Here is a 24,037-nt window from a genome sequence, read left to right as displayed (position 1 = left end):
CTATAATTTCTTAGTTCCCCGTTTAAAGACACTTAATATTTAATGTTTAATAAAAGTTTTGCACTAACACATTCACCACATTACAGATTCTCTTTTACCCGAGTTATTAAAAAACAACGCTTTTTTTTTATTTTTAATGTATTTACTTTTAAAATGTATTTTCTTGCGACAAAATTATTATGATTTGTTTACACAGACACAAGAGCACAATTATGCTCTATTCTATTGTTGTATTTAAATATTAAAACAACATTATTTCGTTATTGTACAATAAAAAATATTTGCTTCTCATTTTGTATATGTTTTCTTTGTTGTTGTTAAAACTGCACCTGATGATCTTAAAAACTAAGTACGGCCTCATCAAAACGAAATAAGAACAAAGTATTCTAGTGTATATGTATGCGCTTACTAAAAAAAATTGAAGAAGAGATATTATGAACTTGTGAACTTGAAAGAAATAATAGTAAAATAGAATATGAAATAATTAAAGCCTTAATGAAGAAGCAATAAGCTAACAAATTTGTGTGTGTCGATATATGGTTAATTGTAAGTTGTAAGGTAAGTATCATTCTGTTGTGGGTAGATTTAGTTGCTTGAATTTGGTTTAGTTAGTTACAATAGTCAAAACGCCGAATTCGTGGCTAAAAAGGGTATTAAAGCGTTCTTTCGTCTAATTTATACATAACACACAAAAGGGTTATGCATGTAGGATAGTTTTATGTCCCTGGGTGGGAAGGGGATGGGGGGTGGTATTAGTGGATAATGGCTAATGGACATTTATTATTGATTCGCGACCCTTGCCCACGCCCACCCAGCGCACGGGCACGCTTAATTCGCTCTCAAGGAAGCGAACATAGTTTTGTGCATTCTCCGGCAATTCCTTAAAGTTGCGTATGTGCTCGGTGGATGTCTGCCAACCGGGCAGATTAGCGTACTCCACCTCAATGGATCCCAGTTCGGCAATTGTGCCGGGGAAATGATCAAGTTTCTCGCCATTACTCCTCTTGTAGCCTACAGCCACTTTAATTTCGGCCATCGTATCCAAAATGTCCAGCTTGGTGATGCAGATGCATGTATAGCCATTGACCAGAGAGGTGTACTTCAACAGGGGGATATCGAGCCAACCGCATCGTCGCTTTCGCTTGGTGGTCACACCCACTTCAAAACCACGCGTCTGCAGCAGATCACCAACTTCCTGCAAGGCAACAAAATAATAATCAGAAAGCTGTAGGAATATTTCAAGTTATCCTCAACTCACATTCAATTGTTCAGTGGGGAAGGGTCCGTCACCCACTCGCGTCGTGTAGGCCTTTACCACACCAATCACCTCTCCAATTGTCTGTGGCGGCAAACCCAGACCAGTTAGGACACCTCCAATGCTGCAATTGCTGCTGGTCACATAGGGATATGTGCCGAAATCAATGTCCAACATGGCCGCATTGGCTCCCTCTACCAGGATGGTTTTGCCATTGCGTAGAGCTGTGTGCAAGAAGCAAATTGTGTCCTTGACATAGGGACGAACCTTTTCCGCATAGTCCTTGTACCGAGCCAATTCAGCGTCCACATCCACATTGATCGATGGGAACAGGCGTACATGTGTGGCCACAATCGACTTGAACCTAATTGAAATTGTGAAAATACGCATTAAAATTTCGATCCTCTGCCTCTCTCTCCTTCTCTCATCCTGCACTTACTTATCACTGAAGAGATTAAAGTCACCAAGCAGCTCACCCACACGAATGCCATTGCGGGTAGCCTTGCTAGAGTAGGCCGGACCAATGCCCTTCTTGGTGGTGCCCAGGGATTTGCCTCCCTTCTCTGCCTCCTGCATGCCATCCACATGCTGATGGAAATCAAACACCAAATGGGCACGATCCGAAATGATTAAACGATTCTCCAAATGCGACAATCCCTTGGCTTGGTTTTTCAACAACTCGTCAAACAAAGAGGGCAGATGAATAACAACACCATTGCCTGAAAATGAAAATATATAAATATTTTAGCTAATTTATTGCACTTTCCTAATTGATTTTTTCCGGTTTACACAAATTACTTCAAAATCTATAATTCAAATCGTACAAATATACTATATATTCTACTTGGCACGGATTTCAATCACATGTCTATACTATAAACCGTTTTACTTTCATCTCGTTGGCTAAGTTCATTATGCATACGAACATATATATTTCTCGTTCTCGTGACTTGGATGCACCATCATTCATATTCTCAAGTACGTTTAGGTAATTATTTAAAACATGTCGAACTACCCAGCAAGTTGAGTTCATCTAAATAATTCATAAGATTTTTTATGGCAATTTAATGTCAAACAACTAAAACGTAGCCATGGATTTACAATAATAGCAAGATTTTTGGGGCGCCAGATTTATTTTTAGAGGCGACAAATTTTAAAAAGTCGAATAGAAATTTTTTATTTTAATATTATCCTAGCAGCAATGTTTAATAAGTTTCATAAAGCTGTTTTCTTCAATAATAGTTTATAATTTCTTAGTCTTTAATTCTATTCACGCTGTCAGTTGTCATTCCTTTTGATCATAATTCAGATATCTTAAAGCCAATGGAGATAAGTAAAAAAACTTCTTCGAATTGTACAATAAATTGAATATGATGCTACCTACTCCTATATGTTTACTGGTCGTATGCGTAATAAAAGTAATACTTCACATAATTCATAGTGTTTCAAGTCAATTGCTTAATGGTTTTTAATAAACTTGTTCTACAGAGCGAATAAAGAATTTATTCTTTTCCTCGCAAGTGAAGGCAATCAATGATTTATCTATAACAACTTATTTTCCGAATTAAGATTACTTATTACGGACTCATTGCAATTAATCCTCATAAGCTGACTGACATTGTTGTTGTTATATCATTTCCTTTACTAGTTGAAACTGACTGATTGCCATATGTGTTTGTTTGTGTAACCACTTAGTTAGGCAATCAGAACATTTAAGCAAAGGTAGTTAGTTAAGGAAGGCAATTTCATATATGGCACGAGTTTATTTGAGTTTGCAAACTTTGTAACTGTTTGATTTTTATCTAACAATAACAATATTGCATAATCAACAACAAAAGTATGAAAATAACATTTCCGAATTCATAATAAACCCCCCTCCTTGCCCGGCACGCGAGTCGCACTCAAGGACTGAGGGGGGTGAGATACATATATAGAGACAGTCGCAAATTAAATATAATAAGTTAATTGCTTGATTTCAATAACTTTTTACACATACAAAGACTGGGATTTGTTGTGTTTTGCAGGTGTGTGTAGTGTGCGTGTTATAAACGATATCTTAATTGCAAAAAAAGCTCTCTCACACAAACACAACAATCTATCCATTGCCCCATAAGTCTTTCCTACAGTATGGGTGAGAGATTGTGATTATCTCATATATGTATACCTCAACTCGTTGTTGTATAGCTAAATGAGTCTTGTGACAAGCGATGACAGTGTAGAATTTATTATATATACATATACAAAGTTACTTTGCTTGGTAAAAAAAAACCACAAAAACAGAACAGAACTGAGCAGAGCAGAGCCCGTCTGCCTGGCCTGGCCAGAAGCCTTAACATCGATTTAACTTTTGAACATTGCCTGGCACGAAAACTTCTCTTGCTCTTTGATTTGATTATGTTAATTTGTAATTTACGAAAATAGAAAGCCTTTCTTATATCTTAACGTTGTTATGTATCGTTCTCTATCTATCCCTTTCTCTGGCTATCTCTGTCAGGGGCAAATAGTCGAGGGAAATACTGTCAAAGTCAAAAGCCAATGTCAATGATGCACTAAAATCTTGGCAACATAAACAAGTATATATATATATATCTGTTTGGTAGGTATGTACAGGGACGGATTGAGATAGCTAATGAAACCAAATCTGAAATGGTTAGTTATTACTTTTTTATAATTTAAAGGGTTTGTCTTGCCTTGGGATGGAATGATATCTATAAAATCTATTTATTTCTATTATTGCTTCCGAAAATTTTCCATTTAGGAGTGTATATTAGTTAGGATTGGCCTCTGATAGGGTGGAGCGTTAAAATAAATATCAAAAGATTGGAAAATTCCAAAGCAAACAAACAAACAAACTGCTTAAAAGTAAATCGTAAAGATTCCATACTAAACTCTCTAGTATTTGTATTTAAACTTAAACTCAATGAGTAGATTTTGGGAAAAACAAAAAACGTTTTTGTGTTATCCATAGATCCGTCCCTGTATATATATATTTTTAAATTTCTTTCGGGAGCACAATCCCCCAAACATATAATAGTTCTATATAGATATGTCGCATATGTATGTATCTATATAATATCAATATATAAACACAAAATCTTTTAAAAGCGAAATGAAAAGTGAAAAGAAAAATAGCTGCTTACTTTCATTGAAAAGTTTTTCATTCGTTTTGCTTGCTTTGATTTTGAAAAATATTTTGAATTTATTCTTGCTTGCTGTTTGAACTTGGAATTGTGTTTTTTGTTCTTATGGAGGGTTAGGTGGGGGGAACCTTTCTCTCGTTTCTCTGGTGCTTGTCCATCATTGATTGAAGAGGGGGGAAAATTGATTGGCCAGGACTTACCAATGACCGAGATGCATTTCTCGTTCACTACGCCACTAGGCAAAAGATGGAAATCAAATTCCGTGCCATTCGCTACCACAGTGTGTCCAGCATTATTGCCTCCCTGCAGAGAGAGAGAGAGAGAGAGAAACAAATAGAGACTTTATATATCAGAGAGAAAACATAGATATATATATATACGTATGAGTATAGTATATACAAAATTAGCATTGTTTTATATTCTATATCGCTTCTGTTTTTGTTTATTATTGCGTGAAAAGCGAACGCTGTGTGAAAAATAAATAAAGAGATATACGTATAATATATAGAATACTTTTGTATTTGTATTTATTTTGTATTAAATAACACAGTCGAGACCGACCATACAATGTGACAGTTTTTGTATTTCACGTGCCTATATCTTCAAATGAATATATATACATATATATATAGCTAAAAGGCAATAAAATATGCTAAAAATGTACAATTGGGCTCTCAAGGAACTAATATCTTCTAGTTTTGTTTTTTGCAACAGACTTATAGGAGACAATAGATAAGGGAATAAATTCTAAGCGATTTGATATAAACGGTCATTGACCTTGTATTGAGAAATCTGACTTAATAAAAAATATATAAACATTGCGACATATCCAGATAATATTTCAATTCATGTATGTATAAACTAACGATATCTCCATTAATTTTATATAGTATTTGGATGACAAATAGAAATGTAACAAATCTCAAGTTAATATTCATTTTTGTAAATCACACATTTTAACATTTTAAATTTCTGATACAGAGTTAATGTTTTCTTTATTTTGCGTTATTTTTGCTCCTTAGAACCAAAATAAATATGTGAAGAATGGCTTTCGATTGCAAAAATCTGATCATATTTTGATCATATTTTTATGATTAACAAAAATAGGTACTAAATATGACGAAAATTACTTTGGCTATATACTATAAAACCTTAACTGCGCATCACGTTTTTTAAAAGTTTACAATTTCTGTTTGTGGAGAAGAAACTAGTTTCAAATCAAAAGTTTAAGACAACATTTTCTATCTTTTGTTGTTTATTCTCTATTGCTGTCATAATATTGTTTTTACTTTTTTGGCAACTGTACAATTTGTTGTTAGCTTGTTGGCTAATCAAGCTGCCATATATCATGATGCATTCTATACACAAAATTATGAAATTAAACTCACACACAAAGAAATGTTCTGGAATGAAATTTGAAAATTTCTCTAATGCAAAACAACTAAAATAATTATGATTAAAATGTTTACGCTTGACCAGAGATGATATGATATGCCAGGAAATAGACAAGGTTTGTCGATTGGCACTGCGCAGTAATTGATAAGGATTTGGGAGGCGTGTCTCCGATTCTGTATATGAGTCAGTGTAGCAAAATTATGTAAGCCCTGATAAGAGCAACGAAATAACAAATCCGTCAGATGAAATAGTGTTCAATGAACTGAAGTGCGTTTAATTTCATTGTTTTTTGATATCAACAAGTTGTTTGTTCTAAGGAATTGCGAATTAGTTAAAACCGTTTTACTACAGAATGTAATAGAAGATGGAGCTGCTGACCAATTTATATATATGAGTGGGTGACTTGATGATGAAGATAATTATTATGTAAGCCTTAGGAGAGACAATGTTGTCTTTTTTCGCTGAGCTAGCAAGGTTGTGCATACATCTGTGTGTGTGTGTGTGTGTAAGTGTGTAGAATCGAGGAAAGGAATTAACGTCAGCACAGAGAAAGAGAGAATGAGTGACGAATTTTAGAGACCCAGACCCGCTGACTGAACACAGACACACACACACAGTTCGTCACACACATGCGCCGCTCAAAAACACTTAAGCAAACATATGTACACACATACATGCATATATACATGCATACACAGACATGAACGCCGACGCCAGCACGCGGTAGTGGGAGCTCGCGGGGTCTGGCGATTGAAATTGATAAAAATTCCCATGAAAAAGAAATGAAAAGAAAAGCATGCGGCGCGGCGGCAACTGTCCAAAAATAATAGACGCACTTGAATTCATTCAACTGATGTCCTTGACGAAAGGATAACTCTTAACGCTTATCAGAGTGTCTGCGCTGATGTGACTTTATTTGTGTATTTCCTTTTCATTTGTTTTCTTCTCTCACCTGGCACCTGCACACAATGTCCACTTCGGACGCCAGCATGTCCACCACTTTGCCCTTGCCCTCATCGCCCCACTGGGCTCCTAGGACAACATCAACTTTTGATTTATACATTTTAGTCCGTCCTTGATGCAATTGCTCGTAATGATTGCCATTAACAGCAGCGCTTGATGTTGACATTTTCACAATTCAAACAGACGACCGGACACGCGAACACGTGCGAATACCGCGGCGAAGATTCAAGATGTGGGGGTGGGAAAATTCTAACGATAAGAAGGGAATTTCGTGGTCCGATTGTCCGATAGTCGATTTGTTTGGCAATCGGTGGGGCCATCGATTCGCGTGCAACCCTACTACAGCTGATCAACAATGACGGAAGCCGCCACTGAAAATTGTAATTTGTAAGTAATACAGATTTAAATTAGTTTCTTGTATTTATTTGTCTCTTACTACTAGTTGTCAAGCCGAACCGTTTAAATACACCTGTCCCCGGTGTAATGCACTCTACTGCAGCGTGGGATGCTACAAATCACAGCCGCATCTCAAATGCTCGGAGGCATTCTACAAGTCTTGCATTCAGGATGAATTGGCGAGTGCAACGACTACACCTGAAAGTCAACAGGATATGAGAAAGATATATGATATATTGAAACGCATGCGGGAAACGGATGCTGGATTCAATCCCAAGGATTTTGATGCTGATGGACTTGACAATCCTCTGGATTCGGACGATGAAGATGTGCGAGAAGAAGCCGATGAGGATGAGGAACAAGATCCTGTGCTTGAAGGGCAAAACGATGTAGATGCTGAATACGATGAGGATGAGGACATAGCCGCCCGTCTCAAAGGCATTGACATCAACGATGCTGATGAGGTCTGGAGTCGTCTGACAGAGGAAGAACAACAGGAATTCCAGAAACTAATAACCAGCGGCGACATTATGAAACTCATGCCCGACTATAAACCATGGTGGAACAAGTCAAAGAATTCAAAAATTGTGGTTATCAATGCGCCAGCGGATGATAAATCAAAAGTGCCTGGAATTGCGAAAAATATTCCCAAATTCTCGGACATTTGCCAAAAGCAGCCATCTCCCTGTCTGCACTACAATCTGTGGAATATTCTAAGCGCCTATGCCTGTGTGGATCGTTTCTTTGGCGGTGAGCAGCGTACGACGAATGCAAGTGAAGCTGCTGCCCATTTGGTTAATCTTAGTGCAACACTGAAGTATGGTACAAATTTTGAAGATGCCGAGGATGCTATTGTCTCGGTTGAAATGGAATCCCTTACCACAGGCAATAAGAGCGCAGCTGAAGCTGGTTCTAATCTGCTGGTCGAGAGTCGTGAGCAATTGCAACAGGACGCCCGACAGTTAATGTCCTCGAAGGATAACAAATTGGCTGCGTTGAGTGATGTTCTCCACCTGTTGCAGCAGAGCAAAGCGTTGGGCAAACGTGCCCATGCGGAGGAGGCTCAATTCCAGAAGATTTTTGCCTTGGCCAACGGCAGTGTCGAGCTAAATCGGGCCAAATTGACACAGTTAATTAAGAAAATTGAGTTTTTGCTATCATATGTAATGATGAGGGAGGAGACTCTCTGAGAGTATTCTGCCAAAATCATAAATATCTAGTTTTATCTAGTTTATGTTATTTCTCACAAAATCTGGCGAATTTTCATTTATTTTTAAATTTAAGTTTCACAAATATAAAGACAAAAAGACATGGGGTATATACTTAGAAGGATTCTCTACGATTTTGTGAGTAATCAAATGCAATTTAAATTCCGGCGCCTACAGTTAAAATAATTTTTCCGCGTTTGCTTCGATTAATTATCGCACGATAAACAAAAATGTTTTTCCCACCTCTATGTTCGACCCTTTGTTGCATGTTCGACCTTAATGGCTCGAGTTCGTGGAGGTTCGATGATGTTTCGGGCGGTTCGATGAGTTTTCGGGTGATTCGATGATGTTTCGATAGTTCGATTAATTATCGCACCATCACCCCGATAGCCGGTCATAACTTATCGTCAGCACTGAGAAACAAAAATGCTTTTCCCACCTCTATGCCCGACGTTTTTTTAAGTTGATTCCACTCAGACGCAACGTTTTTACGCTATTATTTTTGTTATTTTGGTACGTCCTGATTCTTAATTCGTGAATACACAAATGGGTCGTGTTTAATTATGCAAAACAACATCCGAACCGAGAGTGCTCAATGAATATACGTGTACCGATTTCAAGAACTTTTGTTGATTTTTTTACATTGAGTTAAAGGTGTGCAACAACAACAACAACAGCAGCAGCAAGAACAACAACGAAATTCCCAGTGGCCAGCAAGTGTTCCTCTTCTTCTTGTTCTTCGCTCATTCTACGCTTCGCTAGCTAAATTGGTGCAAAAAAAAAGTCGAAAAAAAAGAAATAAGAGGGGAAACAATTTGTGGGCGCGCATTAAAATTTAAACAAAACAAAGTTGAAGGTGAAATGAATATGGAATTTTTGACGTCATCTTATATAAGTCAGTTAAATGACTGGTTAATAAGAAATTTAATAATACGAAAAATGGGCCAAGAAAACGGCATTAAAACACCTTTAGATCTAGACGGAAAAAAGTTCAATCTTCAAGATAAACGAGTTGGTGTGTGTGTGTGTGTGTGCGTGTTTTAGTTTATGAGTGTGTTTGTGTGATGGCTCTTGCTTATCTATGGCGACAAATATGCGGAGTATGCGTCAACCTGTTTGTAAGATTGTACATATAATAAAAAAAAAAAAAAACTTTCTGCTGGAAATTTTCTACAACAACAACAACAACACCTCGCACACAGATGCGAAATCGAAAACGTAGACCCCATGCTAAATAAGTAGTTAAGTGTGACTGCATACGGCTAAATATAAATTGCATAGGTGGAGAAATAAAAAAAAAAACCAGTAAACGATCGTAAGCAACGATGACAACAATTTCCAATCATGATGAAAGATGACGACGCCCAAAACCAAAATCAAGAGTGCCAACTCAATGAGGAATCACATTATGTAGAGTTATCAATGGTTAAAGTCATTCCTTTACTCTGCTCCGGTGTCCATTCCTCTTATCTTTCTGATGGCTCTTAGTATTTCCCTCTCCTTCTCTCACTCTCTCTCGCCCGCTCTCTATTATCCCGCTCTCTGAAATAGTTGCATTGTTTACAAACAGCTGATGGAGTCCAAGTTGTACCATAAATATGTATGTCTGGAGAAGTTACCATTGTCGGCGATAAGTCGTTATCTTTTGAAAGACTAATTACTTGCATATATTTATATAAGGGTTTCATAAGGAGGTCGCTCCAATAAAACGAAAATATCACAAAATATTGATAACCTATAGATGAATCACAGTTTTTTTCCCCGCTCTTTTTAAATCAGCTAAATTGAATCAATTTTTACCTATCTACTAAAGTATATTCATGTATAGGCAGGGCAGTAGTTAGAATGTTTTATATTGGGAGGAAATTAAGGCCCCCTTTAATATTTTTCATTAATGGAAACGAGTAAATATTGAGTCCGCTCCTCTGAGACCCTGATCCCTTGGTTTGTACGCCTCTGTATTTAGAAGAATACCATACAAGAATACCTCTGTACATTGAAGAATACCATTTAAATCAAACGAATCAAAAAGGTTATTTCAAATCATTAAACTATGTATTTATAACTCAGGAATTTAGAGAAATGAATATTTATTCCTATGAATATGATTACCGAATGGGTATTATTTGTCTAAAAATAAACATAAGTAACTAATCAAATAAAACACAAGGAATTCCATTAAAGTAATTGATTTCAAAATGATTGAAAGATGTGGTTACAGGTTTAATGCCTTTAGTTCTAATGGTAAAGTTCTTTGACTTTCGTTTTTGGCTTTCGTTTTTTACATTTAAATAAATATAAACAATTGTATCAGCAAAACTATAAACATATAGCTAAAACTAACTTTTTATGTTCTATGGATTTTTTAAAATTTCTATGTGGGCAAAAATCAATTTCACTTTCAATTAATTATTGCGAAAGATTATGGGTAATTAAAAATGTTTTCTCGTAGGTTGCCTCAGATTGTGTGTGCTTTGTGTACCCAGAGGAGAACAAGCTTTTAATTAAATGTGCAACATCATAGTTTTAAAATAGAAATGCTTGACTATTAATTGTTAAGTTAACTTTATTAGCATAGTCAATAAGCAAGAGCACAACAAGGAAAGGCCATCTTATGGATCGTTTATCAAATGAAAGATGAAACAAGCAAGTTTTACATACCGAGTAGATTAGAAAGAAAGCTTAATATTAAAACATATGGAACAACAAAGAGAAAATATTGTTGCTAAATTAAAACGAGATAATTTAATTACTAATCTCTGGTAAATTCTTTAGAGAGATCGTATTTTGTATATTTTGTTCGTACCGACATAGTATGTATATACAAATATTGTTTAACAAACAATTACCACATGGGAAGAGAACTCTTAACCTTTGGATAAATTGCCATAGACTGAGAGTAGGAAAACAAAGAACTCTGTTGTTGTTGCATATCGTTTTCGTTTTTATTACACTTTAGAGCATTTATGTATACATTTATTTTCACCCACAATGTGCCACTTGTTGTCAATTGAAATAAACTCTCACTCTCTCTCTCTTTATTTTCTCTCTTCTTTTCTTTGATTAATAATGCTCTCGTACAGGAAATGTCCCACCACAGCGATGATCAACTTCTGCAGGCTGGAAGTGATTCCTTTTGGGAACCTGGCAACTATAAACGAACTACCAAGCGCATTGAGGATGGCTACAAGTAAGTGCATGGAAAATTTGGAAAGAGTTTCCCAGAGGGGAGTGGAAGAGAGGGAAAAAAAGAAAACAAAATACTGTAAAAATCTTCAGCAGTTGGGTCATTGCCAGAGCAAGGAAACCGGTTAAGACATTTGTATACCCTTTCTAAAAGTACATTAGCTTTGCAAATCTAGTGCCAAGTGTGTTTATTATAAAATCCGAATAGGATAACTATAGAGCCAATTGTTTATAAAATTTATAGTCATATAGTGAGAGTATACTATAACAAAAATAAACAAAATTGGATCAGCATTAGATAAATATTCTTCAAATATTTTCACTTTTTTAATGGTTGATCTTCAAATTTTGTAAAATTTTCAATTTATTATTGTAAAATTCAGTTAATCTGCAATCATAATGAACGATTTTAGTGAGTCTAACTTGTATTTAAGTGAGATTATTAAAGTTACAAACTTTTCTTATTATACTTCTTAGTTGCAATTGAGATAGTGCTTATGTGTAGGGTATAGAAAAGTCGTTCTTAATTCACAGTAGATATTAAATGATTTGCTCATTTTTTGTGTTTCCTCTTGTTTTTCTTTTTATTTTTGTTTTCTGACAGACTCTGCAATGACCTACAGCAACTGATACAGGAGCGAGCTGATATTGAGAAGGGATATGCAAAAAGTTTGCGCACCTGGTCAAAGAAATGGGGTGAACTCATTGAGAAAGGTGAGTGAATTGTGTGTGATTACGAATGCGAACGATGGGCTGGGTTGGGTTGGGTTGGGGAGGAGGGCAGGAATAGAGAGACAGAGAAATGACCTGGCCCGGCTAGGCTTTCCGGCCAGTAGAGCACACTGAACAGGTGACCCGCAGTTTCCCCTCTCGCAGGTCTTTGCCGTCGTCTTATGACTTAGATGTTCTTATTTACAACATTCGCTATATCTTTGTTTGTGTACATTATTCTGGGCATTGCTTATTTTTGTTATTGTTGCACGATAAGTGGTTTAAGCTATTAATGGGCTTTTTCTTCTCCGTTTTCTTCTTCTGCCCTATTGTTGTAGCCATTCAGCTTCTGCTGCTGCTGCTGCCGCTGTCAACTAAGGTAGGCAAAGGCATCGCAGAGCACTGTGGTGCTAATCTACACAAACAACTAATTATAAATGTAAATTAGTTTTCTTTGGGCCCCTATTTTCGTGTTGCCACTCTTGAATAGAACCTTTAACCAAATCAGTTTACTAACGCAAAGAAATTCTTCTAATGCATAATATTCATTAAAATTCTTCTTCTCTCTTTTGAGCATTCAAAAGTGAGTTGCTTTTTGAGTAGGTAATTTTCTACTTTTTAATTGCTTTAATGCACTCATTTTTGTTGTTTTTGTTTTTGTGTTTGGTTTGCCAAATAAGTGATCATGTATGAATTCCTGACTTTTGATCTAATGGCAGTTATTTATATAGTATCTCTCATCCGGCCCAGTGTGCGGGGTCTGGTCCGGTCTGGTTTTGGGGTTTGTTTGAAATGAAATCGAGTACAGCGGTGCGAGTTTTGCAAAAGTTGGTTACCGCTTTGCCTCATTGCTGTTGCTATGTTTGTATGACGGACGGATGGACGTTGTGACTGACGAACTGTTGCCGCCGTCGCGACGTCTCTGCTGGTCAGTCATGTCCATCCACTTTCACAGTAACCCAGCAATAACCAATTGTACAAAAACAAAAAAGCGAAAAAGAGCGGCTTCTTCTTCAACTACTTTCGCATGGAATTTGCCTAGTTGAGTTTAGACCAGACGAACAGAAAAACAGAGTTCGAGATAGCTAGAAGCATAGGCAAAGCAAAGCAAACTAAACCGGCACCAAAGCGTAGCTTGAAATGGTTTCAAAAATCAATTCGACGAGAAAAATAGAACGAACGAGTTATTTCTATGTTAAGCGTCTCAATTTTCAACGTATGCGTGTGTGTGTGTGTCTACATAGAAAAGGGGTGGAGGCAGGGATGGAAGACAACAGGTAGATGGGTTACCACCTACCTATCTATCTGCCTATTGAATCGTCGTTAGTCAATTGATGATTTGGAACAAGTTTCGTGCATTCCCAATTTCCAATTATAAGACGCGAGTGGTCGCATACCATTTATATTTTTGTTTTATTACAATTTGTTCTTTTTATTAGCGCTAAATAAAATATGCCAAAAATGTGCGACACACACACGCACTCACACACACACACACACACACCTACGTATAGAAATTTAGAGATACTCATACCCAGTCACATAGCTACTCGAGCACGCTTCTTGACTGGCTCGGTTGGCTTTTGGGGCTCTGATTAGATAAAGAGAAATACAAATAAGTACGAATATGGCAAATATCTACTACTTCTACTCAATGACGTAAACCTGGGCGACAAAACCACAAAAAAAAATGATACTATAAATCTTTCATTTAATTGCCTTTAAATATTTATTTGCAAGATATCTAATCTGTTATCTATTTTCGCAGGCCCCGAATATGGCACCACCGAAGCAGCATGGAAGGGTGTTCTTACCGAATCGGAACGCGTCTCCGATGTGCATATGAAAATCAAAGATAATCTATGCAATGATGTCAACAGTCAGATTAAAACCTGGCAAAAGGATAATTTCCATCACACACTAATGCAGATCAAAGAGCGCAAGGATCTGGAGGATTTGTTCAAGAAGGCACAGAAACCATGGGCCAAACTGTTAGCCAAAGTGGAGAAGGCCAAAGCAGACTATCATTCTGCATGCAAAACAGAACGTAGTGCCACCAATCAAGAGCGTAATGCCAATGCTGACAGTTCACTATCACCGGATCAGGTGAGAATATACAAATATAAACATTTCTTTCTAATATTTTCTAATAATTCACCAATTTTTGTTTTGATTAGGTAAAGAAAATGCATGATCGCGTGCAAAAGACCAAAGATCAAGTGCAAAAATGTCGCGAGAAATATGAACAAGCCATTTCCGAAATAACCAAATACAATTCGGTTTATATTGAGGATATGACATCAGTTTTTGAAAAGTGCCAAACCATAGAGAAGACTCGTTTGCAATTCTTTAAGGATATTCTATTCAATGTGCATGCATGTCTCGATCCCACCAAAGTGCAAAGGTATAATCGATTGATTAAAGAATTATTATATATTCCTAATTTGTTTCTTAATTTCAATTATAGTCTGCCACAAATCTATGAGGAATTCTATCATACAATTAACAATGCGGACCAACAAAAGGACTTGAAATGGTGGTCAAATAATCATGGTATTAACATGGCCATGAACTGGCCGTCATTTGTGGTTAGTAAACAAGCAAATCCTTCTCCATTTAAACTAAACTAATAATTCATTTGGTCTGTCTAAAGGAATACACCGAGGAATTCCGTGATATAGCCAAGGGAAACAAATCAAAAGAGGCATTACCGGCCGCACCCATAACGTTAATCAATCAGCGGCCAGTGGCCGAGGATGTGCATGTAAGACATTGATCGTTATATAAGTTTAGTTGTGATTAACCAACCATCTCCATCTATCCCCATTCCCATTTAGGAATATTCCACAACAAATAGTCTAAAGAAAACAAATGCCAACACCAGCGTCAACAGCAAAGCGAGTGGCAAGAGTGAACAAGCAATAACGCAATCTTCTGCCACAACAGTTGAAGCCAAATCAGCGTCAACAGCTACCGGCACGGCGGCAGCGGCAGCAGCAGCAGCAACAGCGGCGGCAGCGGCATCATCGAATCGCAATTCGAGCGTAACGTAAGTTGAAACAGTTTGTTTTGTTTTGGATTACATCCGAGAGTGGTCGGCGGTCACACATATATAGATATATATGCCTGTATATCTAGATGTAGAAATGGCGAGACAGACACGTCGCGTTGAGTGCGCTCATTTTCATTGAACTAATTGATTTCAATTTGTATTTCACAGCAATGGCAACGGCAACGGCAACGGCAAAGTCGATGCAAATCCATTCGAAGAGGAGGAGGAGTGGGACGAGGGTGACAATGTGCTGGTCGACAATGGTGAGCCGGGTGTACCAGTCAAAGCATTGTACGACTACGAGGGCGCTGAAAGCGACGAGCTCACATTTAAGCAAGGTGCGTGAAGAGTGAAAACACTATTATTTGCTGAATATCGTATTTAACTCTCTCTCTCTCTCTCTCTCTCTCTGCAGGTGAGGTCTTTGAGAAGCTCGAAGATGAGGATGAACAAGGCTGGTGCAAGGGACGCATGAATGGACGCGTTGGCCTGTATCCGGCCAATTATGTTGAGATATTTAACTCGTAAAATAGTCGAATATCGTAAATACAGATGAATCGATGCGTAGATACTGAGAATAGAGACGTAAACAGTCGTGTTGATGAAATTATTATAATATGTATTAGAAATTGTTATGAGCAATTGCTTGCTCACACACTTCAAATACACAACATATATATATATATATATATATATGGATAACTTGTGTATGTATGTGTTTGTATGTGTGTGTGTGTAGTAGTAGTAGCAACATCTAATGTATTAGGCATTGAATTTTTGTATCAGACAGCGAGAAGACGGTTAAGAGCAAGAGCAAACCAAGAACCTAACAATTAAAACAACAGCAAAATAAACCAATTCACCCCACTATAGAAGCATTCGAAGCAACAGAATAAAACCAATTTAGATAAAAATATAGAATCAGATCGAATCCAATAAGTATAAAAGTTCGATCTGTTTTAAGAAATGCATATAAGAAACAAAACGGAATAACGTAAATAATGTATTATGTAATTTATGCTAATGTATAGCACCAAAACTGAAACCGAACAATGGTTATTTTGAAAGCAAAACGCCTTCTAGTGGCATTTTTTGTAATGCGTTTCTTGAACATTTTAATATTTATGAAGTTTTTATGTATATCTATTATATACATACAATACTAAACTATACTATACATGCATACATACATAGATAGATATTATGTATACGTATATTATTGTATATGTACATTTTTAAATGACTTAAATTATTGAAATAAAACAGCCCATGGAAAAAAAATTATTGAATTCACTTTAACAAATGAAAATCTTAATCTCTTCAAGAAATATAAAAAAGTAACAAAATATAAGAGAATGAAACGAAGTAATGTTTGTTTAAGGTGAAAAGGAATGCCTATAAAGTCATCTACTTATGTCTCGTGCTTGTTATTACATATTATATAGTTAAATTAGTTTTAAATGCGAATATTTTAAAGAACTACATTGGTAAGTGAATTGGCTACGTATTTATTATAAATCTAATAGCTTTTTACCAATATTTCATTCAGCTGCCGAGTTGGAATGGACCAAGCAATATGGGGTTAATACTTCGCTGTGTCAGATGATCTCATTTAATTCCTATGCGAAAGATGCTTAAGCGAATTTTCAAAAGAAAATATCTTACACAACCTGCAAATTGTATTGTACTATAATCACTGTGACTTATAATAAGTTAAATAGAACCTACCCGCTTCATCAAGTGGATAGAGACTATATTTGCTGCTTTATATCGAATTGATCTTGCGCAATGAATCAAAGTCTATAAGTCCACCAATTTAGAAATATGAGTGAGTTTTTAAAATTGAATCGACTATTGTCTGAAAGGCGCGAAAAAGTTTTGAACTATTGCCTGAATTCATCATGGAAAAGCAAAGACTGACTTAATTATGCTAAAACATACATATATGTTTTATAATATGGAAATAAACAGTTTTCAATTAACATAAATATTGTTATTTTTGAGGGCATAAAATCATAAATTATGAGTCAGATTCATTGTAAATTCCTCTCATTCAACTTAAGATTTTGTGATAAATTTTTGCAATTTTCATTTTATTCATTTAATGGGAAAATAATGGGCAACAAGGTCGCAGCAAAACATTAAACTGAGGTCAAATGAGAAATACAAAAGCTTATTTAGTGAACTAAAACGATAAAAAATAATAATAATCAAGAAATGTTCAAGATTATGTTCATTCCGTTGAATTCTGAAATAAGTTTATCAAAAACAAGAATTCTAAAGTTGTAAATTCAACTAATCCAGAAATTAGGTTACGACTAAATTCTCTTGTTTAATGTTTTTGTAAACTTGTTAATACTAATTTTTACTGGCCAATGGAATAGAATACTATAAAATTCATTTGTAGCTAATTAATTTTTTTTATTACCTTTGCGAGAAAATGGTTTTTAGTTAACAGACACTAGCATTGGGAAAATTGACGTAATGACTTTGGTATACCATGCATCTCCAGGGCACTCATATATATAGATAAGTATGTATGTATATGCTTTTAAATGGTATACTTTAGTCGACGTAATGAATTTACGTATTACATTTCTATTTCCGTTTATCACGACTATAATGCAAAAAATATAATGAAGCAATGCCCTTGTAACTAATAGAAACGTTAATGTTCATTGTTAAAAATTACTTCTTACATTGATGCAATATGCTAAACGGCATATAATCGACTTATAGCAAAAGATCATGTTTAACATGAACGCAGTTTTGATTTGATCAAGGGGGGTCGGCAATATATATGTGTATATATAGTATTCGACACGGCAGCATATAAAGAGAGAAACATAGTCATTTGAAATACAGCTAAATATCTGGGTCTTATCTCAGATATGTATATGTATGTACCACTTGTGATAATACCACATATAAAAATTATAAATTTTAGGTTTTTACTTATAGAAAAAATGTATTTTTAGAACCAGACATTTATTTTATATAAATTCCCATATATTTTGAATCATTTGAGGCACAAACCACGATTTTTTAAATATACTGAATACAAATGTGACTCATTCAGTGTTTGTCTAGATAGAAATCTTTTGCAATCAGTTGGTGTTAATAATACTATTGACAATTTACATTTGTTTAAGGTTTAAAGAAAAGATGTAGAAGATGCATTAAAAGTAATATACATATGTATATGTTCAGTGCCGGATTAGGGCAGCGCGGTTCGAGCAATTCTTTCTCTACTTAAACAAATTAAACAAAGTAAGAGATTTATTTTGAGAAAAACTTACCAATAATTGTTGTCAATTTAAAAATTTTCATTTGTTATTGAATTATAGACTTTCAAAGTTCAAGATTTTAAGAAAATTTAGTATAATTTTTAATAAAACTTTTCTTTTTGTCTTCACCTGTATATTGTCCGATTTTTAAATTAAATTTGATTACTTTCAATGAATTTAAAGATCATATAACAACGTAAAAATCTTAACACAAATTTCAAAATGAAAATTTAGTAAATTTCAGTAATCGAAAACTTAAAAGTTTTTAAGTTAAGTTTCAAGTTTTTAAATTTCTTATAAATAGCAGGAATGAGAAAAATTTCCTTGCTTTTTCTTCTGATTTCTTTGTCTACATTATGTGTGTTGGATCCAAAAATATGCATACATTAATGTGGGTGAAGTTAACCCTGTCAGGAGGGTTATTAATCCGGCCCTGTATATGTATATATATATTTACATACTAAATAAGTATGTAAATAATAATCACTCTAAACGAAGCTAAATAAATGGAAAGCGCACGTAGATTTTAAGTTCTGGTTTATTGAAACGTGATTATTATTCAAGAATTTTTGACTAATTGTAAGTGTGAAAATTACTTTCAGATTTGAGAAAATCTATTGCTCTACTATTACTCTTTTTTCTTGTATTTCCGATAGATTTTTAGCAATTTGGTTGTCAACTTCAATCCCTTTGCTACGTCCATTGTTTTCGCTTTCGATAAGTGTTTGCTGCTCCACCAGCAACCATTCTGTTGATAAATATTGCATGGATTAGTTGAATTTTGTATAGCGAATGGTGCGGGTGGTGGCTGCTTAGAGGAGATCTCTATAGAGAGAGAGAAAGAGAGAGCAAGAGCAATGGGTATTAAATATGAATTAATTCCAACAAATGAAGAGTTTAACCATCAAAAAAATACGACATCTAAAAATGCGGCAGTTAAAGTCTTTCTTATCTCTGTAATTCTACTGTCAATCGTTTTATATTACTCTTCGGCGAATAGTGAAGAAGAACTTATTTTAGTGACCCCTCAGAATGCTGAACTCAATATGATATCGGCTATTGAAGTGTCTAGTGAACCAAATGATTTAATAGACGAATCCGAGGAACTAATCCCAACCATTGGACCATCAGAATTCCGAATATCAAGCACAACAAAACAACAAAATCTAGAAACGGAAGTCTATTTTAATCGTTCAGCAAGTGTAATTTCTTTGTTAAATGAAACTACGATAAGCACAACACCCCACAGTTTGCTAGTGAGAGACCCCAACTATTTCGTGGATAGCCCACAATGTAAAATGCCCGCACCAAATCCCTTTACTGCCGATGTGCTTAAAATTTGGCATAAGAAATCGTACACAAAATGTGATAAAAGTTCCGATTCCATAACGGTGATCTATGTAAAAACTAAGCAAATTTATCAACTGCACAAGAATGATCCAAAATCGAAGTGCTGCTACAGGCAAATCCTTCGAGCTGGTGCTAAAACCATGGCCGATCAATCGTACAAGTAAGTTATTCCCAAAGGGGTTTGAGCCGTCGGGTTTTTCAATTGATGTGTACAATTTTCTTTTGATTTTTTGGCAGATTAAAAAATTGTATTGAGTTTCAACAGGATTTTGTGGTGCCACGACATGTGGAGGAAATGATTACCGAATGCCGAAAAGCAAATAAATCAAATGTATGGCAAAAGGATGCCTTCAGTTTTGTGCATCCCAAAGTTAAGAGTTTGCCAACAAGAGAAAGAAGGGCAAGTGTATTGCTTTGGGGTATCGATTCTATATCACGAATGAATTTTCAACGCACAATGCCGCACATGTTTGAATATCTTAGAACTCAACACTGGTACGAACTTCAGGGATATAATAAGGTTAATTGGGAAGTGAGACATTATTTCTTGTATACACTAAAATGAGATTCATTCATGTAGATGGCTGACAATACGTTTCCCAATTTAATGGCCGTTTTGACTGGAATGAATAATACACGTTCCTATGACCAATGCCGCCCCAAGGAAGTTGGAGGCTTGGATGCCTGTCCCATGTTGTGGAAGGACTTTAAAAATAAAGGTTATGCTACAGCATATGCTGAGGATTGGGCTACTTATTCGACATTCGACTTTCACAAGCGAGGATTTCGTAAAGTTCCGACGGATTTGTATCTGAGACCTTTGATCTTGGCCCTGGAAAAGGAATTAAAGACAGTCTATGCTGCGGGAATACCCTACTGCTTGGGACGGCGACATTCGGCTGAGTATGTATACGATTCAGCTATGCAGTTCACCCAAGTCTATAAGGATCAGCCGACATTTGGCTTGTTCTGGACAAATTCCTTTAGTCATAATGATTTTTCCATGCCCTCGGCCATGGATGACAAGATGGTGGAATATATGCGACAATTGGATAGAAATGGAGTCTTCGAGAATTCAATTATTATATTCTTCAGTGACCATGGCATGCGTTTTGGATCATTGCGACATTTGGCAAGTGGTTTCATTGAGGAACGTCTACCCACCATGTACATACGACTTCCAAAATGGTTTAGAGAGAAATACAAGCAATTTGTTGGAAATTTGGTGCTAAATCAAAATCGTTTAACCTCGCCCTACGACATCTATGCCACTCTCAGGCATATTCTTGAGCTGGACACACCATTAGACCAACTGCCACGACCAGAGGGCTGTCCCACCTGTCACAGTGTCTTTGAGGAAGTATCCTTTGCGAGGGATTGCCAAAAAGCGGGCCTGGAAGAGCATTGGTGTGCTTGTGAGCATATGGCCGAAATATCAGCAAATGATACAACAATCAGAATGATTGCTGAAAAACTTGTCGATAAGATAAACACATTTCTGGCATCTAAAAATATGTCAAATCTCTGCGAGCACCTGAAATTGAACGAGATACGCTCTGCCCATAGGTCAGCAGATATGAAAGCGTTTAGAGTGCAATTCACTGTTAATCCCCAAAATGCTCCTCTCGAGGCATCGGGCTCTTGGAATAATTCCACTCAGGAAATCTCAACAAAGGCATATGATATCAGTCGGCTTGATTTCTATAAGGAATATTCCAAATGCATAGAGAATGAGACGGCCAAAAAGTATTGCATCTGCGTCCAGTAATTGGCCTCAACCCAAAAAACATCAACCCTGAAATAACCACAGGATCACCACCACAATGAGATGCCCGATAAGTATCAAATGTATCTATATACAACATTTGTATCAGTGTCTCTTCCGTATCTCGTGCTGCCAATCTCACAATGATCTGTGAGCTGCTTCCGCAAAGCAATTTAGGAGACAAATTAGTTGACAATTGTTTAGCAATTGCCAGCAACTCCTTTTTTTTTGTCAAATAACATAATTGTTATAGGTAGAGCCTCTAGATCCTTTGTGATGAAGCGATTGTGATAAAGAATGTTTGCCCAAATGTTTGACAAGAGCTAAGCCAAAATAAAAATTGTTAATAACATGTCATATAACAACAACAACATTTGTTCTATGTTTAATAAAGTGGTTTTTCCAAGAATTGATAATGAATGAACTGAATGAATATCATATAAATTGACTTTTTTCTAGCTGATAAGATTTGAATTCGATGACATCACAAAACGACCAAGTGAGAGTGTATATGATATTCATCATGTGTACTTTTATTTTTCACTTGAACTACAAACATTTATAATCGTACAATGTGATTTCAATTTTTTGCCATAAATTGATTAGATTATAGCATGTTAAGTTTGGTTATGGTTAAAACGACCTTAGGAAAAATAGATATATTAGAAAGTATATCGATATAAGTTTCCTATCACACAGTAATTCTCATATCCTTTATTAATAACTACAAATTATTGATACTTAAGCCTCTATAACTCTACCCTTTGTTTAGAAACCATATTTAAAGAACTTAATTATATGATCGCTTCCATTGTATGATATAATGTACATTTTATTTTATTGAACAAATAAATGAATTTAATTACTTAAACCTTTGGATCGACCCGTAGCAGATAAGATAATGTCAAACAATTACTAATGAACCTAATGCAACGATTTCAAATCAGCGAAACAATTACAAAGAAATGCAGATACCATCACGACACCTATCAAGCAAGTCGACAAAATCCTCTGTTGGAACACCAAATTGTATAAATCAAACATTAAATAAAGATAATGACAAAAAATATCGAAGATTTCTTCCATCCAGAGTTTGGAAGAGTGATTTTACAGAATCCATGTTTTTTTTCATACTCTTCTGTATGCTCAAAATCTGATGAATAGAACATTGAAATTAAAGTCTATAGTTGTAAATTTTAACCGATATTCGAAAGTAATATCCCATTTTAATACTTTTCACTTAAATTTTCAATTGTAATATTAGTTTAAGTTATATTTTCAAGCGACACAAAAAAAAAAATGGCAAAGAACAGCAAAGTATTCCAAAAAATTATATCTAAATTAGACTTAATTTAGTTATGTTTTGGTGAACTTGAAAAATGCAAATGAAGTGTTTGCTGTCACTTAAAAATATGTTTAATTCTGATTTAATTGAGATAGTTTTTGCCAAAAGCAGATTGACCAAAAATTTATTTAACAAAAATTCTAAAAAAAACCCTCTTTTTTTGCAAATCTAAAAATATGCTTGATTGTGAATAAATTTCATTTATATACTGTTAACTTTGCAAGTGATTTAATTTTCATTAACACCCAGAAAATTTATATCCGGCACTAATTATATATAATACATATTTCAATAATAATCCCAAACTGGAGATGGATTTCTGCCATATCTTCAGCGATCTTTGTTAAATCAAAGAGGTAAAAGAACAGTTCTTTTGTATTATAGAATAACTTAAACAAGCTGAGGAATTAATAAACTTACCTTTTGTAATCATCTAATTAGGCTTAGTGAGAGTTTTGTTGTCAATTGAAGCTAAATAGCATTTTGGTTAGAAGGGAAATTAGCTTTCTCAAATGGCAAATTCATTTGATAACATGTTTTTGAAAAGTTTTTATAACTCGCTACTTATGTAGCCACAATTAATAATGTAATTGATACTTTGTTGAGCCACCCCTAAAAAGGGGGAGTTGGCAAGGGATAGTAATTGAAGACAATAAACAAACATACACAAAAAAAAAGGGAGAACAAGCTGGTTATGAAACTGCGATAAAAACAAATTTACGAATCAATCAAAACATACGCGCATTAAAATCTGAGGCTCAACTTGTTTTCCCATCATCATCCACATTATTCAGAGGCAGATCAGATGAGTTCATTAGGCCAAGCACTCTCGGGGTGGTGAAGGTAGGCAAAAGTAACCACAAAACAAATGGAAAAACAAAGCAAAACAAGGATTTTTGGCCAACCAAAGAGAACTTCAATTATTTGCCTGCCTGCCTGGCCTGCCCTAATCTTGTTCTGATAAGGGTTTTGCGACAGCCTGCC

General features: G+C 35.5%; 4 protein-coding genes across 4 annotated transcripts; 3 read left to right on the top strand and 1 right to left on the bottom strand.

Moving 5' to 3' along the window:
• Positions 1 to 120: 120 nt before the first annotated feature.
• On the bottom strand, positions 121 to 6,994 carry LOC6649587 (adenylosuccinate synthetase). The gene is made up of 5 exons (XM_002072120.4): positions 6,743 to 6,994; positions 4,596 to 4,698; positions 1,695 to 1,974; positions 1,259 to 1,619; positions 121 to 1,195 (listed from the first exon to the last, which is right to left on the bottom strand). Exons 1-5 carry the CDS (start codon positions 6,917 to 6,919, stop codon positions 767 to 769), a joined length of 1,350 nt encoding a protein of 449 aa, XP_002072156.1. The 5' UTR covers positions 6,920 to 6,994; the 3' UTR covers positions 121 to 766.
• Positions 6,995 to 7,054: 60 nt separating this feature from the next.
• On the top strand, positions 7,055 to 8,378 carry LOC6649586 (zinc finger HIT domain-containing protein 2). The gene is made up of 2 exons (XM_002072119.4): positions 7,055 to 7,140; positions 7,196 to 8,378. The coding sequence occupies exons 1-2, from the start codon at positions 7,109 to 7,111 to the stop codon at positions 8,337 to 8,339; spliced, it is 1,176 nt and encodes a 391-aa protein (XP_002072155.3). The 5' UTR covers positions 7,055 to 7,108; the 3' UTR covers positions 8,340 to 8,378.
• A 58-nt stretch (positions 8,379 to 8,436) lies between these two features.
• On the top strand, positions 8,437 to 15,884 carry LOC6649585 (protein kinase C and casein kinase II substrate protein 3). Its single transcript, XM_023179794.2, has 10 exons — positions 8,437 to 8,495; positions 11,441 to 11,547; positions 12,148 to 12,257; positions 14,023 to 14,360; positions 14,432 to 14,658; positions 14,722 to 14,842; positions 14,908 to 15,018; positions 15,092 to 15,303; positions 15,475 to 15,644; positions 15,722 to 15,884. Exons 1-10 carry the CDS (start codon positions 8,460 to 8,462, stop codon positions 15,832 to 15,834), a joined length of 1,545 nt encoding a protein of 514 aa, XP_023035562.2. The 5' UTR covers positions 8,437 to 8,459; the 3' UTR covers positions 15,835 to 15,884.
• Positions 15,885 to 19,403: 3,519 nt separating this feature from the next.
• On the top strand, positions 19,404 to 22,127 carry LOC6649584. Its single transcript, XM_002072117.4, has 3 exons — positions 19,404 to 20,103; positions 20,181 to 20,463; positions 20,524 to 22,127. The coding sequence occupies exons 1-3, from the start codon at positions 19,451 to 19,453 to the stop codon at positions 21,709 to 21,711; spliced, it is 2,124 nt and encodes a 707-aa protein (XP_002072153.3). The 5' UTR covers positions 19,404 to 19,450; the 3' UTR covers positions 21,712 to 22,127.
• The last annotated feature ends 1,910 nt before the right edge of the window (positions 22,128 to 24,037 follow it).

This window comes from Drosophila willistoni, chromosome 3R (assembly GCF_018902025.1).
Source record: "Drosophila willistoni isolate 14030-0811.24 chromosome 3R, UCI_dwil_1.1, whole genome shotgun sequence".
Lineage (NCBI taxonomy): Eukaryota > Metazoa > Arthropoda > Insecta > Diptera > Drosophilidae > Drosophila > Drosophila willistoni.
This window is presented reverse-complemented; position numbering and strand designations above follow the sequence as displayed.

Coding starts and splice junctions, on each gene's coding strand:
- LOC6649585 (XM_023179794.2), top strand. CDS start 8,460: ATGGGGTATATACTTAGAAGGATTCTCTACGATTTT. Junction 12,258..14,022: donor GGGTGAACTCATTGAGAAAG/GTGAGTGAATTG, acceptor CTATTTTCGCAG/GCCCCGAATATGGCACCACC. Junction 14,843..14,907: donor TGAACTGGCCGTCATTTGTG/GTTAGTAAACAA, acceptor GTCTGTCTAAAG/GAATACACCGAGGAATTCCG.
- LOC6649586 (XM_002072119.4), top strand. CDS start 7,109: ATGACGGAAGCCGCCACTGAAAATTGTAATTT. Junction 7,141..7,195: donor GCCACTGAAAATTGTAATTT/GTAAGTAATACA, acceptor TCTTACTACTAG/TTGTCAAGCCGAACCGTTTA.
- LOC6649587 (XM_002072120.4), bottom strand. CDS start 6,919: ATGTCAACATCAAGCGCTGCTGTTAATGGCAATCATTACGAGCAATTG. Junction 4,699..6,742: donor ACATTGTGTGCAGGTGCCAG/GTGAGAGAAGAA, acceptor CTCTCTCTGCAG/GGAGGCAATAATGCTGGACA. Junction 1,620..1,694: donor TTTAATCTCTTCAGTGATAA/GTAAGTGCAGGA, acceptor AATTTCAATTAG/GTTCAAGTCGATTGTGGCCA.
- LOC6649584 (XM_002072117.4), top strand. CDS start 19,451: ATGGGTATTAAATATGAATTAATTCCAACAAATGAAGAGTTTAACCAT. Junction 20,104..20,180: donor ATGGCCGATCAATCGTACAA/GTAAGTTATTCC, acceptor ATTTTTTGGCAG/ATTAAAAAATTGTATTGAGT. Junction 20,464..20,523: donor AACTTCAGGGATATAATAAG/GTTAATTGGGAA, acceptor TCATTCATGTAG/ATGGCTGACAATACGTTTCC.